Source organism: Scylla paramamosain, chromosome 25 (assembly GCF_035594125.1).
Source record: "Scylla paramamosain isolate STU-SP2022 chromosome 25, ASM3559412v1, whole genome shotgun sequence".
NCBI classification, from domain to species: Eukaryota; Metazoa; Arthropoda; class Malacostraca; order Decapoda; family Portunidae; genus Scylla; species Scylla paramamosain.
This window is the reverse complement of record NC_087175.1, coordinates 21,622,449-21,638,392: the sequence shown is the minus strand read 5'-3', so window position 1 is coordinate 21,638,392 and position 15,944 is coordinate 21,622,449. Positions and strand designations below refer to the sequence as shown.

Here is a 15,944-nt window from a genome sequence, read left to right as displayed (position 1 = left end):
ATGAAGAAAAAGTTGAAGGGAGTGTCAAGACACTTAAGATCGATACGAAAAGAGCAGTCCGACCCTTCCGAGGCTGCTGTAGGAGTCTCCGAGATAATTTTGAATTTTGAGTGAAAGGTGTGTGTGTGTGTGTGTGTGTGTGTGTGTGTGTGTGTGTGTTATTAGGTGCTTGTAGTTTTGTGTGAAGGAAGAGAATTATCTTTAGAGGGCAGGCTGTGACTGCCCCCTTGTGTTGCGAGACAAAGGAAGACGTTCAGTGAGGTCACAGCTGGGTTTAATGATAGGTTCACAGCACCTCTTGATCCAGTGTTTTAGATCTCACTGGGAGTAATTATCGTTTCGACAGGTGCCTACTGCCTCCTCCTTTTTTTATAAGTAGTCATGGTAAGCTGCTTTTTTTTTTCTTTTTTTTTTCGTGGGGAAGAGTGAAAGGGGCCACGAGAATAGTTTTGCCATTCGAACCTTTTTCCTTCCGACTGCAATTTTGGAGCGGATTGTGGCGGTAAGCTGAGTACATCAGTATATTTGAATGTAGACATAAGAGTGTAGTTAGGGTGTAGAGCCAAGGGTGTAGAATTAGGAGTGAAAAACCGTTGGTGTACAAGAGAATAGAGCCAACAGTCTATAAGGATGTAGAACCAAGGTTATAGAACCAATGGTATAGAAATAAAGGTGTAGAATCGAAGGTGTAGATCCGTGGGCGTAGAGGGGAAGATAATACTCAGGGTGTACCACTAGGGAAGATCGTGGATGTGATAGTTCATGGGTAATAACGCGGCTATTTTGATGGTAGCAGTAGCTGTAGTAATAGAAGTAGTAGTGGCGATGATGGTGGTGGTGGTGGTGGTGGTGGTGCTGGTGGTAGAGTAATGGAAATTTTAGTTTTTGTTTTAGTAGTAGTAGTAGTAGTAGTAGTAATAGTAACAACAACAACAAAATATAAATAAACAAATGAACAACTAGACAAAAGAAAAATAGACCAACAAAAAAAAAAAGCAAAAAGAAGAAATACACAAACAAATAAATTAGCATAAACACCGTAAACAAGAAAAATGTGAAAAAATAAAAAATAACACCTAAAAACAACAGGTGGATAAAAAAAATAAATAAATAACACCTAAGGAAACAAGAAACAAGAGGAGAATTAACCGAGCAAGCAGCCCAGCAAGCAAGCGCCAGCCAGCCGTGCATAGCGAGCGAGCGAGTGACAGTGATAATAACAGGCTACGTTTTCTATAGCAGTGTTTCCCCAGTAAAGCCCTACCGGTCATGTAATTTGCCCCCGTGATGGAACAGCCGCCGACACAACGCTGACCGGACTGTTATCGGGGCCAGAATTATGCCGCGTGCCGGAGAGAGAGAGAGAGAGAGAGAGAGAGAGAGAGAGAGAGAGAGAGAGAGAGAGAGAGAGAGAGTTTGTAGGGTGTTTGTATGGGAGGACGGCGCCGTATGTTCTCGATGTTGTGGCGCGAATGTTTAAACTAATTGCGTGGGTGACAGACAGAGAGAGAAAGAGAGAGAGAGAGGGAGAGAGAGAGAGAGAGAGAGAGAGAGAGAGAGAGAGAGAGAGAGAGAGAGAGAGAGAGAGAGAGAGAGAGAGAGAGATGACTCAACTCCTTTTCTTCCTCTTTCATTATCCCACCTTTCCCCGGAGTTACCGTGTGGGGAAGCCTGTAATTTGCATGGGGTTTTCGTGGATGTACTCGTATAGTGAACAGGAGAGATAGGAAAGAATACAGTTATGATCAGCACTCCAGGAACACACCACTCACTTCCACTGTTTGTTTGCCTTCCCTCAGTCTTAAGGCCCATATTCTGAAACGCTTTGCTCTCTCTCCACGACTCTTTTAAAGGGAACAGAGATGATTCTCGAGAGTGTTTCTGTTGTTAGTAATGTAGAAATCTTGTTAGTCTGTCACTAGAACCGTTAAAACACCCTTCAAAACCCGCGTAACTTAATTACGGCTATTTTCAAAAGCCAAAGAGATAATTATCCAGTTTCTCAATTGTTTTTTCCTGTTAATAACATAGAAATTGCGTCAATTTGTCACTAGAACAGTAAAACCACCGTTCAAAACCCACGTAACTTCAACTAGCGCCTTTTGAAAGAAGTCGTGGCGCAGCGTATAAGCGTTTCAGAATGTGGTCCCAAGATATGCTAAGGGTCTATCAGTCGCCAGCTTTTGTAAGGAGACTGTCAGCATATCAGAGTAGTTGAGACTGAAGGAAGCTTAACACAGTGGAAGTGGATGTAGATGACTTGGCTTTCGACTTGAGCTGTAAGTGGGAGTGTGTGTGTGTGTGTGTGTGTGTGTATGGGAAGGTGTACGTAAATATTTGTGTATAGGAGGCTGTATTTGTATGGGTGTATTTGTATGAGTGTATGTGTGTGTAGTAGGGTGTAATTGTATGGGTATATGTGTATAGGAGGGCGTATGTATGGTAGATCGGAGTATCTGTCACCTGTGTGTATGTGTGTGTGTGTGTGTGTGTGTGTGTGTGTGTGTGTGTGTGTGTGTGTGTGTGTGTGTGTGTGTGTGTGTGTGTGTGTGTGTGTGTGTGTGTGTGTTCTAGATTGTAAGTGTATTTGTAATGTATGGGAGGATGTATATACTGTCCGTGGAAGTGTATATATGCAATGGAAGGTGTAATCCAAGGCTCTGGGATCTCTTCTATGATCTTGTGATTAGGAAGCTGAGGGAGGGTGCAAAAAATGAGAGGACAACGTGCGTGTGATTCATACTCCTAAACAGTAAGTGCTGCTGCTGCTGCTGATGCTGTTGTTGTTGTTGTTGTTGTTGTTGTTGTTGTTAATTTTCCTTTTATTATTATTATTATTATTATTATTATTATTATTATTACTATTATTATTATTATTCGTCCTACTCATCTTCTTCCTACTCCTTTTCTTCTTCATCCTTCTCCTCTTCTTCCTTCCCCTCCTCTTCTTTCTTCTCCTTTTTTTCTTTATCTTCCTCCTCTTCCTCCTCCTCCTCCTCCTTCTAAATATATTCTCTCTATCCAAACGCAGACTAAGAGGGGATCTGATATTGCTTTACAAAATTTTTAAAGACTTCACAAATATGAGACCTGAACTCTTCCTAACACTCAACCAGTCTAATGTTACAAGAAACAATGGCTTCAAAATAGGAACTTTCTCCTGCGCCATCCTGTCTTTCCCACTAATAGTTTAGACTAGTTACCCAAACAGCCTAGTAAGGATCTCGAAGTTTGTTGCTGTTTGGACTTCCTTTGTATTCCTTTGTATTCTTCTTCTCCTCCTTCTCTTCCTTCTTCTTCTTCATCTTCTTCTTGGCTAATTTTCATCATCATCATCATCATCATCATCATCATCATCATCATCATCATGTTGTTGTTGTTGTTATTATTATTATTATTATTATTATTATCATTATTATTATTATTATTATTATTATTATTAGTAGTAGTAGTAGTAGTAGTAGTAGTAGTAGTTTCTTCTTGCTGTTTTTGCCAAGTTTCTTCATCTTTTTTTTTTTTTTCTATTTTTTCTTCTACTACTTTCAAATGCTGCCGTTAGAGGTCGCCACAACAGATCACGTGTCTCCAACTTGATCTGTCTTCTGCGTCCTCTCCTGTCACAGCCATCACCTGCATGTCTTCCTTCGGTGCATCCAAGAACCTCCCCTTTGTCTTCCTCTCTTCCTGCTACCTGGTGCGTCCATCTCCACCACCTTCATCCACACATGCTCCTCATCTCTCTCTGCACATGTCACACCACCTCAATCTTGTCTCTCTGGCTTTGTCCCCAAGCTGACGCACGCTCGCTGTCCAATTGGGTACGTATCTTTGGAAATAGTTCCATATAGATATGCTGCTCAAGATCCTTTACGCTCGTTGTCCAGTTGAGCGCGTATCTTTGGAAATAGTTCCATATAAATAGGCTACTCAGGATCCTTTACGCTCGCTGTCCAATTGTGTACGTATCTTTGAAAATAGTTCCATATAGATAGGCTACTCAAGATCCTTTACGCTCGCTGCCCAATTGTGTACATATCTTTAGAAATAGTTCCATACAGATAGGCTATTCATGATCCTTTACGCTCACTGTCCAATTGTGTACGTATCTTTGAAAATAGTTCCATATAGATAGGCTACTCAAGATCCTTTACGCTCGTTGTCCAGTTGTGTACGTATCTTTGGAAGTAGTTCCATACAGATAGGCTACTCACGATCCTTTACGCTCGCTGTCCAATTGTGTACGTATCTTTAAAAATAGTTCCATATAGATAGGCTACCCAAGATCCTTTACGCTCGCTGTCCAATTGTGTACGTATCTTTGAAAATAGTTCCATATAGATAGGCTACTCACGATCCTTTACGCTCGCTGTCCAATTGTGTACGTATCTTTAAAAATAGTTCCATATAGATAGGCTACTCACGATCCTTTACGCTCGCTGTCCAATTGTGTACGTATCTTTGAAAATAGTTCCATATAGATAGGCTACTCAAGATCCTTTACGCTCGCTGCCCAATTGTGTAAATATCTTTAGAAATAGTTCCATACAAATAGGCTACTCACGATCCTTTACGCTCGCTGTCCAATTGTGTACGTATCTCTGAAAATAGTTCCGTATAGATAGGCTACTCACGATCGTTTACGCTCGCTGTCCGATTGTGTACGTATCTTTGAAAATAGTTCCATATAGATAGGCTACTCAGGATCCTTTCTATATAAGGAAGGTATAGATATATTGGTCCGTATTCAGAAAGGCTCTGCTGTCTCACTACGACTGTTTTCAAAGGCCACAAATGATTAGCCGGGATTTCAAGAGTGTTTTTCCTGTTAATAATGTAGAAATCTTGTTAATCTATCACTAGAAGTATAAAAAAAAAAAAACATCCATAAAAATTTAAACCCGTGTGTCACTTCAACTAGAGCCTTTTGAATGTAGTGGAGGTGCGGCGCAGGTGTTTCAGAATATGGCCCATTATAATACGTGAAACCGAATAAAAACCATGACAACATTAATAATACACAATAACAGCGTAAGATCTCCAAAAATATCCCATTCACTTATTAAACAAACAGCACCGCTATTTTCATATTTTCATTCTTACCTTACTTACGGTAATTTAGCCTAGTCCCCTGACCTGTGTTTTGCGTGGGACGGATGGGCCGCCTGTGCGCTGCGTGGGAGGCCGAGTGTGGGCGAAGCGAGGCAGGTCGTGTTAGGTTGGGAGGAGGCGACGAGCAGGGAGGAAAGAACGATTCAAACTATGGAGGTGTTGGCAAAGAGGTAGTAGGTGGACACGAGATGAGGCGCTGGGAAGAAGAGAAGGAAGCTGGGAAGAGGAGGACGTAGACTGGGAAGGAGAAGGAAGAAAAGGAGGTGGAGGAGAAGGAAGAGGAAAGCTAGAAGAAGGAGGAAGAAAAAGAGACAAGCTGAGAAAGGGTAGAAGAGGAGGAGGAAACAGGTTGATAGGGAGGAGGAAGAATAGGAGGAGGAGGAAGCTTGGAAGAAGAAAGAAAAAAAGGAGACAAGCTGGAAAATGGAGGAAGAGGAGGAGAAGGCAGGCTAGGAGGGAGAAGGAAGAAAATGGAGGAGGAGGCACGCTAGAAGAGAAGAGAGGAGAGAAGGAGGCATGCTGGAAGGGAGAAGGGAGGAGGAGGAGGCACGGTGAAAGGGAGAGAAGGAGGAGGAGGAGGAAGCACGCTGGGAGGAAGTGGAAATGAGGCAGAAGGAGGGTGAGGCAGACTGGAAGAGGGAGGAGATGAAGGAATTTGAAGTAAGATGAGAAGGGAAGATGGGGCAGGATAGAAAATGGAGAGGTTAAGGCAGACTGCGGCAGGATGTGAGAGGGAGGATACGAGACAGCTTGTGTAGACTGAGAGAGGGGAGAAACGAGCAGGCTGAGATAGGCTGGATGAATATGTGCTTGTAAGTGGCTGTTACATTACGCACTTGTTTGTCATTTATGTTATTTTGTTTCACATAAGGAGGCTAACCAAACGCCGAAAGTGTAGCCAGGTTAAATAGAAGCTGTTTAACATTTGCTCAACGGGAAGTCCAGATCAAGGCAGGAGACAAGAGGATAGCAATGGGATGAGTCTGTGATGAACAAAGCTGTCGTGGAAAGTAATGTGCCACCATCACAGAGGTTTATTATAGTTAGTTCGCTCTACCACGATCTGCCATAAAATAAATAGATAAATGAATAAATAAGTAAAGATTAATGTTATAGCCAGTTCACTCAACCAATTCTGTGAGTCTGGCAGAGTGGTTAGGCCCCCATACACTATCAATCATGACTGCGTAATCATGGTGATTGCTCAAACAGTTCAATCATTGGTTTTGGTCACACACTAATAATAAGATTGTGCAATTATCAGTTATCGTGTGTGCTTCCTCCAGCCAAAATGAGTAGGAAGGCTGCATGTATTGTCATTGTCCTTGCCCTTGAGAGCATGGAACCAAAGGACAGGAGAAGAAAGGTGTGGATGAAGGACTGGTTTAAGAAAAGGCACAAATTCACCCACGATCATGTTACCATACTACAGGTCACATTGGGGTTTACTTCCTTTAGTTTTCAACTAATCTATTGTAGCATTCCCCTTTCAAATTTATGTTCTCGTAATCGTCACATTTGATCTTCCACAGTGCTGGAAAACTTCGGTATAGTGAAGGTGTTCCCGCCAAAACTCCGGAGTGTCCCGTCTACTCGCCATGGCTGCTGGTGGAAGACTGACGTTTTTGCCCAATCTTTGCCACACACCGTCAGTCATGGTTGTGCCACACACCGTCAATCATGATGATTGTGTGAGCGTCACGATTGACGGCTAAAAGTCAAACCGTGCTGGAACCTCCTCATTCATCTTCAGTCACTTGCGCAATCCTTCAGTCATACCATACACAATGGACAGGACTACACAATCATGACTAATAGTGCATGAGGGTCTTTACATGACGAAATAAGGGGAATATCAGTGTGGTGATAATGCATTTAACTATGTATAGATTCGATTGCAATTAAAAAGACTAGAAATAAAAAGTGGACATGGGCAGGACACTCCATGCCCTAAATAGATGATACAGTAACAAAATAACCTCGGGATGGTGAAAGAAAATAGGGTAGACAGAACTAGACAGAGAAATAAGTTTGCTAGAGTGGGTCAGGAGCAGTGAGTAGGTGACAGGCGAGTGGAGAAGGTTGAGGGAAATCTTTGCCCTATAGTGAGTCATTGAGGCCGGTGATACTTTATAAAGACATCAAATTGATGGAATTCCAAAAGGGCATGATGAAGTCGTAAAGCTCCTTACTTTAATCGCTTCACTGTTTACCGCATCCTTTCTGAACCGCTAACCACTCATTTCCTCTTGTTCTAACAGACAGCAACAGACATTACATCGGCTAGAAATTGCAAAATATATGCTTTCAATCCCTTTCTTTCCTCCTGCTTATGAAAATTTCCAGCATTAAGAACAGTGAATTGTTGCACATCGCAGTGAAAGGGTTAACGAGTCTAGGTCATTAGAAGGTGGAAGGAAAGCATAAGCCTTTCAGAGTTTACCATTGACAGATGGAGTTTAGACACTGCTTAACTCTTGCATTTTTAAAGTAGGCAGGATAAAAGTCAAAGTGCACTAAGCAGTCTTGAGCAGCGAGCCATGGATGGCGAGCAGGAGAGTGTCAGAACCGACTTAGGTTGTGGAGGTTCTTAACACTTCAGACCAGGATGGGCAGTGTAATGTTCTTTAACTTCAGACCAAGATGGGGTGTGTAGTGAAATAAATATGAACACTAAACTTTAATTCCTGATCAAGATGGGGAGTGTAGTGTTCTTTACACTTCAGACCAAGATGAGGAGTGTAGTGAAACAAAAATCAACGCTATAGCAATTTTAATTCTTATGAATAGTAATGCACCAGGCTCACACCACCACCACCACTCGCAAACAAACACGACCAAACACAGAACCCTCACCACCAGTTCAGCACACAACAGTATAAGCGCACACCCACTAAAGTACAAGCACACAACAGCACAACAACAACCGAACAAGCACACAACCGCACCACAGGAACACACCATTCACGCAGCACGTAAATCCTATAGCTAGGGAGCTCAACCTGCGGGCCGACTCACCTCCCGGAGCCTTTACACCTTGCCTGTCACAACCTCTGCACCCTACCTATCGCTAGCACTGTCCAGACCCCGGCCCCACCCTCGCAAATATCCAGCCCCTCTAATGGCCACACTCAGGCGTCCAGGTTAGGTAACCGCTGCCTCTCTCTCATCCGAGACTAAACGTCGCAGTGGCTTCTCAATGGCAAACACAATGTAGCAATGTAGGGGACTGTGCGACTCCCACGGACACAAACTAGGCTGTGGCAGTGGCGGGAGGCAAGAACAGACTGCCCATCCTTTCACACGCGGTCCCACCTCACATGCGCCTCGGAATAAACAAAGAAAGAACATGAGTACTCATTTGCTCGGAATACAATGAAACCCCCTACCACCGAAGCGCTATCGAATCCCTTCACCTAGTAAACCTGACAGAGAGGGAGGGAGAGAGAGAGAGAGAGAGAGCGGTAACGAAGCTCAGAGGAGCAGTGAGTAACCATAAAAACAGCGGTAGAATATAACGAGAGATGTAAGGCTACCATGGATTGTGGCAAAATAATTCAAAGACCACTCACTTACACGTGGATATCAGATATGTGCTGTGGCAGGATGTGTCAGGCGACACACACCCATATTAGCAGGGCGGGATGTTTATAACTGCCACAATGTTAGGTTGCTACAAGCACTTACCGTCTCGTACGTCGTGCATCCACCACCTGCGGCTGCGTGCTCCCAGTCCTGCAGTCCTGTCTCTGCCTCTCAAGGGGACATCGCGAGTTCGTCTCCCTGGCTGTAATTCATTCAAGCAAACTGTTATAATTGACAGCAGTACCTCACGCTGGCCCTTGACTCCTTGAATGCTACGGTGTCTCCTCCATAATAAAAAAAAAATTTATGGTGTAAGTTTAATATTTAATTTTGAAATACACCACTGACATCACAACGAGTGACTAAGAAGCTCAAAAGTTATAGCAGTACATTCCACAGGCACATGTTCAGCGACCAGGATGAGCCACAGCCTGCCCTGCACACTGCCGGCCTCTGTCTCCCTGCCGGGGCTTTGCGATCCTTGTGCCTACAGAAGGGCGGCGACCCGATGATGACGATTATGTCAAATCGTCTTCCCTCCAATTTTGGATGATGCTTTTGACCTTCCTGGCATTCTCAGTGGACTTTATTTTTTATTTTTAGCTGGTCAGTGCCCTTCCTACATAAAAAAATAAAATAAAATATATATAGGAATAATAGAGAGAGAGAGAGAGAGAGAGAGAGAGAGAGAGAGAGAGAGAGAGAGAGAGAGAGAGACACGTTCCACAATACCATTAACAAAAATCGTCCAGCGACGTGCTGCGGCCCACCGAGACCCACAGGGCGCGCCACCCCCTCCCTTTGTGCCTTCTGGTCCCCCTCTTGTTGTTGTTGTTGTTGTTGTTGTTGTTGTTGTTGCAGCTGCTGCTAATTTGCTGCTTTTATATCTATTATTATGATTGATGTCACTATTACACACACACACACACACACACACACACACACACACACACACACACACACCGGAATCATCAACTTGTTACTTCCTATTTTCAGTTTTTGTAAATTGCCGCACTGGAGAAGTCAGCACACGGCCGTGGTGAGCTTAGTGACACGAGTTCAGGACCTGCCTGAAGCTTATCATCTAACTTATCGCCAAGTGGCCGAAGAACACCCTCGTGCTTCCTATCAACTGTCATCGCCTGTGAGTACCTCGTGCAGCTTCAACTCTTAAGATGCTACTGATGGTATGACACTTTAGAGAGGTGTATTGGGCTAGGAGGGATCTGACAGAGATCTTTAAGTGGTATAAGGGCATAACAAGGGTAACGTTAACAAATTCCTCAGGATCATTAATCAAAATACAGAAAGAAATAATAGATTCAAACTTAAAAAGGTTATTATTTTTTTTTAAAGGGATAGGAAGGAATTGGTTCTCAAATAGAGCGGTATATGAATGGAATGGGCTCAATAATCAGGTTGTTAGTGTTGAGACAGGGAGCTTTAAAAGATTAGACAAATTTATGGATGGAGATGAAAGGTGGAAATAGGTACAGTATATTTGTTCCATGTAGGCCTGCCACCTATAGGCTTCATGGCTTTTTGCTGCTCCCTTTATTTTCTTATTATGTTCTTCATTTAACCCTGGATTCTTTTCATTTTACTGATAAAAAAATACAGTTACGGCTACTAAAACTCTTGAGCTTATTGCGCACTCATTGTGTTGTCAGTGGTGCCTTTCAAAATTAAATGCTAAACTTACACAACAACGTTTTATTATGGAGAGGAAATCGTAGCAGCCTAGTGGTTAAGAGCCAGCTTGAGGTTCTGCAAAGATGTCACTCAGAAACTCCTGCCCGACGCCACCACGGCCAAAGTCGAGTGTGCAAGCTCTTCTAATCTTGCTAACTGCATGCCTCCCTTCCTCCAGCGGCATCGCTGCACAAAACTTTTTAAATTCTCTCACCTCTATTCCGTCCACATATCTAATGCAAGAGTTAACCATTATTTTCAGTTATTTATCCCTTTTTCTAGTAAACTCTTGCTTGCTCCGGTATGCTTCTCTATTTCCTCCTTCGTACGACTTCAACTCTTTCAAGAGGGAGGTTTCAATACACTTATCCTTCAGCTGTGGATGATCTTATGATCTTTGGTTTTTGACTGGTTTTCCAGTGGACCTTTTCTCGTTCTTTTTATTGACAATGCTCTCTCTCTCTCTCTCTCTCTCTCTCTCTCTCTCTCTCTCTCTCTCTCTCTCTCTCTCTCTCTCTCTCTCTCTCTCTCTCTCTCTCTCTCTGTTTCCTCACCTTTACCTTCCAGTTTCCTCAGTCTGGTCTTCAGATTGATTTAATTGCCTTGGGTGGAGCCGCAAAATGTCTTGTCGGAAGTTCTTTTCAGTAGCCCCGACCCTTCCCTCCTTCCCCAACCAAGCACCCCAACACCCCAATACCCCAACAACAAAATAAACCTTCTTCCCTACCCTGTCAATCCCTCCTGCACCCCAAACCCTTCCTCCTGTACCTCTCTAGTCCCTTATGCCAACTCCCTGCCAGTTTCTACTACCCTCGTATCCCTGCCAATGCTTTCCTCACCTCTAACTCTTCCTCCTGTACCTTGCCAGTTCTTTATCCCAACCCCCTGTCAATTTCTACTCAAATCCTTGCAACCTCTCCCTCAATACCCGGGTAACTCTTCAACTACCTAGTAAAACTTCTCCCTAGGAATTTTAAACCTTTCCTTGCCTAGTGAACCCTTGTTAAACTTACCTCGCCAATACCCGAACCCCATCTAACTAACCTGTCTCTCTAATTCAACCCGTCCTATACTCATCTTGCCAATAACCACAACCCTGTCTAATCACCCTATCTACTAGTCAATCCTTCATAACCTCATCTTGTCAGTACCTCAGCCTTTTCTTGCCTAACCAATCCATCTATCTCAACCCTTCTAAGCTTTTCTCCTCACGTAGTCAATATCCCAACCCTACCTAACCAACCTCATCCATACAGACGTCCCTGAAACCCCTCTCCCTTCTCTCCCTCACCTTCCCCATCCTCTCCCTACATCCATAGCTATCCTTTCTTCGCGTCGCCACTCTCTTTCCTCCCTTTCTCTCTCTCTTTCTCTCTCTCCCTCTCTCTCCCCCTTCACTTGCGGTCACCTGGACAAATTAAATGACAACGTTTTATTGGGCAGACTTGTGGTGGCGGTGGTGGTGGTGGTGGTGGTGGTGGGGGTGGTGGGCTTTCAGTTCCCCACCAAATGACAATTAACGAGAGAATCACCGGCAGCGGGAAACCTTGTGCTAAATTATGTTATGTGTGTGTCTGTGTGTGTGTATGTCTATGTGAGGGGGTGTGCGCTGTCACCACCACCACCGTCACTACCACTACTAATGTTGCAGTCGTGGATTACTGTATTTATTTATTTATTTATTTATTTATTTATTTATCTCATTATTTTTTTCTTTATGCGTGAGAGGAAGTAACGACTGAGCCTTGACTGGTGGTGGTGGTGGTGGTAGTGGTGGTGGTGATAAGGGGATTCAAAATTAATTAGCAAAAATCATAAATACACTAATACATACAAGTGTAGGTGCCTCAAACCACACACACATATTAAACTCACCTTGAAACACCAATTTCAATTATCACCATCTTGTATGCGCTTCCAGCAGTGAATTATTACCTCATGTTACAGAGACTTGGTACAAGTAAGTGTGGTGCCACGATGTGAATTGATAACAAACACCCATCACTGTTAATTATTTTGTTGTAATGAGCGTTAATTACATCACGCCTTATGCTTCATGTCTCCTTCATACTTTGAACTTCACTACGTCAGGTTTGCCTCACAATAGCATTTTTTTGTTCTTTCTTCTTCTTCTTTTTTTTTTTTTTTTTCTTCTTTTTTCTGGCTATCTTTTTTTTTTTTTTTTTTCCTTTCTTCCTTCCTTTCTTTATCCATCTAGTATTGTATTCTTTCCCTTCTACCTTCCTTCCTTCCTTCCTTTCTTTCTTCCTTTCTTTCTCTTCTTTTTCTTTTTTTCTTCTTCTTTCTCCTCCTTCTATTCCACTACCACCACCACCACCTCCTCCTCCTCCTCCTCCTCCTCCTCCTCCTCCTCCACACGTGTCGCCTGACACGCACAGACAGACACGGTGACATGCATTCAATTTCCTGTGTTTTCTGGACATGAGGGGGCTCAAGCGGGGAGCGATTTGTGTGTACTTAGTGAACAGCGTGTTAAGAGAAAGTAGACAACGTAAATGGAAGCGCCTAACAGCACTACACTTTGCCGTCTCGTTCATATTTTATACACTATACGCCTCACAAATTATTAGTCAAGTCTTTATAGGTGTTTCTTCCTCTGATTAAGTACAGTTATGGTTCACCTGTCGCACGAATCGTGAAAGCACTCTTGAAAACTCCAATAATTTCCACTCTTGTTAAATTATTATTGAACATGAAAAATACTCTTGAAAACTCCAATAATTTCCACTACGTATTGTTGAACCATCATGAAAACACCCTTAAAAGCACCATCATCCACCACAACTGTTAAACTACCACTAGAATCATGAAAACACCCTTGAAAACCAATGACATTCAGTACGTATTGTCAAACTATCACTAATATCATGGAAACACCCTTGAAATCACCAAAAACTCCCAGTACTGCTACCACTATCACCAGAATCACGAAAACACTCTTGAAAACTCAAATGCCCCCCACTAGAGCCTGTTCATAGTTATCGAGACTCGCTGAAACGTTTGGGAATGTGATCGCAGGGTTGTGTGCGCCCGGTGCTGGCAGCGTCCCGACACCACCTGACCTGTTTTGTTTGCTGTTTATAAGTAATTACCGCTTTAGATTCATTGATAGAAATAAAAGTTCAGGTGAAAACTTAAAACTGCTTTCCTGCGTCAACGAGTAGCGAGAGAGAGAGAGAGAGAGAGAGAGAGAGAGAGAGAGAGAGAGAGAGAGAGAGAGACTTGAGTGCCCTAAACAGGTATTGTAAAGTTTGCTGCCCTTTTGGGATTTCTCTCTCTCTCTCTCTCTCTCTCTCTCTCTCTCTCTCTCTCTCTCTCTCTCTCTCTCTCTCTCAATGTGCGTGGATGGGTGAATTTTCTTTTATCTGTCTGTCTGTCAATCTCTTTTGTATTTTTTTTATTTATTTATTTTTTTGTTAACTATCTATCTGTATATCTGTATTTCTGGGTCCTTGTTAATTTGATCTATTTGTCTGTCGGTCTGTCTCTCTATATAACTGTCCATATATCTGCCTATCTACTTATTAATGTATCTGTCTATCAGCCTGCCTTACCATCAGTGTATCTGTCTGTCTGTCTGTCTGTCTCGATCAGCACCCTGTTTGTCAGCCAGCCACTCTGTCACTGAGTGTTTGTCTTCTTTATTAGATTTTTTTTTTTCACTCAGTTAACTAAGAAGGCAGATAGACAGTCAGTCAGGCAAGCCAGCAGGAACATCACTCCGTCAGTCAGTCAATCAATCAGTCGGGCAGGCAGTCAGAGAGAGAGAGAGAGAGAGAGAGAGGGAGTGAGTTCTCCAGTCAGTCAGTCAGTCATTCAGGTAGATAGAAAGGCAGGTAGGTATATTTTCATTCTATCAGTCAGTATGTCAGTTAGGGAGGCAGACAGTTCTTCGGTTAATCAGTCAGTCAGTTAGTAGAGTAAAAAAGGAGGCAGGCAGGCAATTTTTCATTATATCAATCAGTTAGTTAGTTACCCAGTCAGTCAGTCAGTCAGTCAGTCAGTCAGTCAGTCAGTCAGTCAGTCAATCAGTCAACTAGCCAATCACTCAGTCAGTCAGTCAGGTAGGCAGGCAGTTTTTAGTCAGCCAGTTTTTAGTCAGCCAGTCAGTCAGCAAGTCAGTCAAGAAGGCATTTTTTCAGTCCGCCAGTCAGTCACTCAGTCGGTCAGAGATGCAGGTAAGCATTTCCTCAACCAGTCAATCAGAAGACAAAAAGATTAAATAAGACAAAAGAAAAAGAGAAAGAGAGAGAGAGAGAGAGACATAGAAAAGAAGGAAAAATAAACACGCGTCCAAAACTTTGAGACACGTGTGTGGAAAAGAAGGAAAAAAAGGATAAAAGTCCTTCAGTAATCATTAGTGTTGAGGGGGAAATTATTTTAATTTGAAAGACTTGCTAATTTTGTTTTCTTATTACGGGTTTTTCCTCTCTCTCTCTCTCTCTCTCTCTCTCTCTCTCTCTCTCTCTCTCTCTCTCTCTCTCTCTCTCTCTCTCTCTCTCTCTCTCTCTCTCTCTCTCTCTGTATATTACGTCTATAACACAACATCACAACACCAACACCACCACCAACAACAACAACAACAACTATTTTTTTAATACAAGAAGACCACTGGCCAATGGCAACAAAAAAAAAAAAAATGTATAAAAAACCCACTTAATGGCAGGTCCCATAGAAAATTCCAAATAGAAAAATCAATTAATGAAGGATAAGTGTCTTGAAACCTCTCTCTTGAAAGAGTTCAAGTCATAGCAAGGAGAAAATACCACACCACTGTTAATATACTTAAAAGAACAGTGACCGTCTACCACAGCAGCAGTAGATCGGTCAGAGAGGAAACTTGAGATCAAGTTACAGAGAAGGATAGAAGCCGTAGGAAGGTAGTTTGAAAGTCAAAGCTTTATGCCAGACTCTATCAAGGACTTTTGATATGTCTAAGGCAAAAGCGAAAGGTTCACCAAAATCAGTAAAAGAGGATGAACAAGACTCAGTAAGGAAAACCAGAAAATCACCTGGAGAGTGGCCTTGACGGAACCCCTACTGGCGATCAGATAGAAGGTTGTGAAGTGATAGATGTTTAAGCATCCACAGCGAACTGGTTAAAAATCTTCCTACTACTACTACTACTACTACTACTACTACTACTACTACTACTACTACTACTACTACTACTACTACTACTGCGACAACTACACAACCACAACCACCACCACCACAACAACAATTAACTACTACTACTACTACTACTACAAACCAGTATAGCAATACAATAACACCCCTTACTCATTCCCACCACACACCACACACTACACACCACACCACACACCACACACCACACCACACTTCTCTTCAACACTCCCTTGCACTTTTCTTTTCCATTCTTCTCCTTCTTCCCCTTTCACGCCTTTCCTGACCTACTCTTCCTTCTCTCTTTCCTCCCTCTCCTCCACCATCCTCTTGTTCTCCTCCTTTCCTCGTCTACTTTCCTTGTTTCCTCTTTCCCGCCCACTTTCCCGCCCACGTTTCCGCCTCTCAAC

The 15,944-nt window shown here is 42.9% G+C and overlaps 1 protein-coding gene across 1 annotated transcript in view; it reads left to right on the top strand.

The window, feature by feature from the left end:
- Positions 1-15,944, top strand: part of LOC135113355 (uncharacterized) — a 77,146-nt gene that overhangs the window by 36,165 nt on the left and 25,037 nt on the right. The window contains exon 2 of the mRNA XM_064028611.1: positions 9,691-9,838. Within this exon, the coding sequence (XP_063884681.1) occupies positions 9,691-9,838 (148 nt within the window). The remainder of the gene's footprint in view (positions 1-9,690; positions 9,839-15,944) is intronic.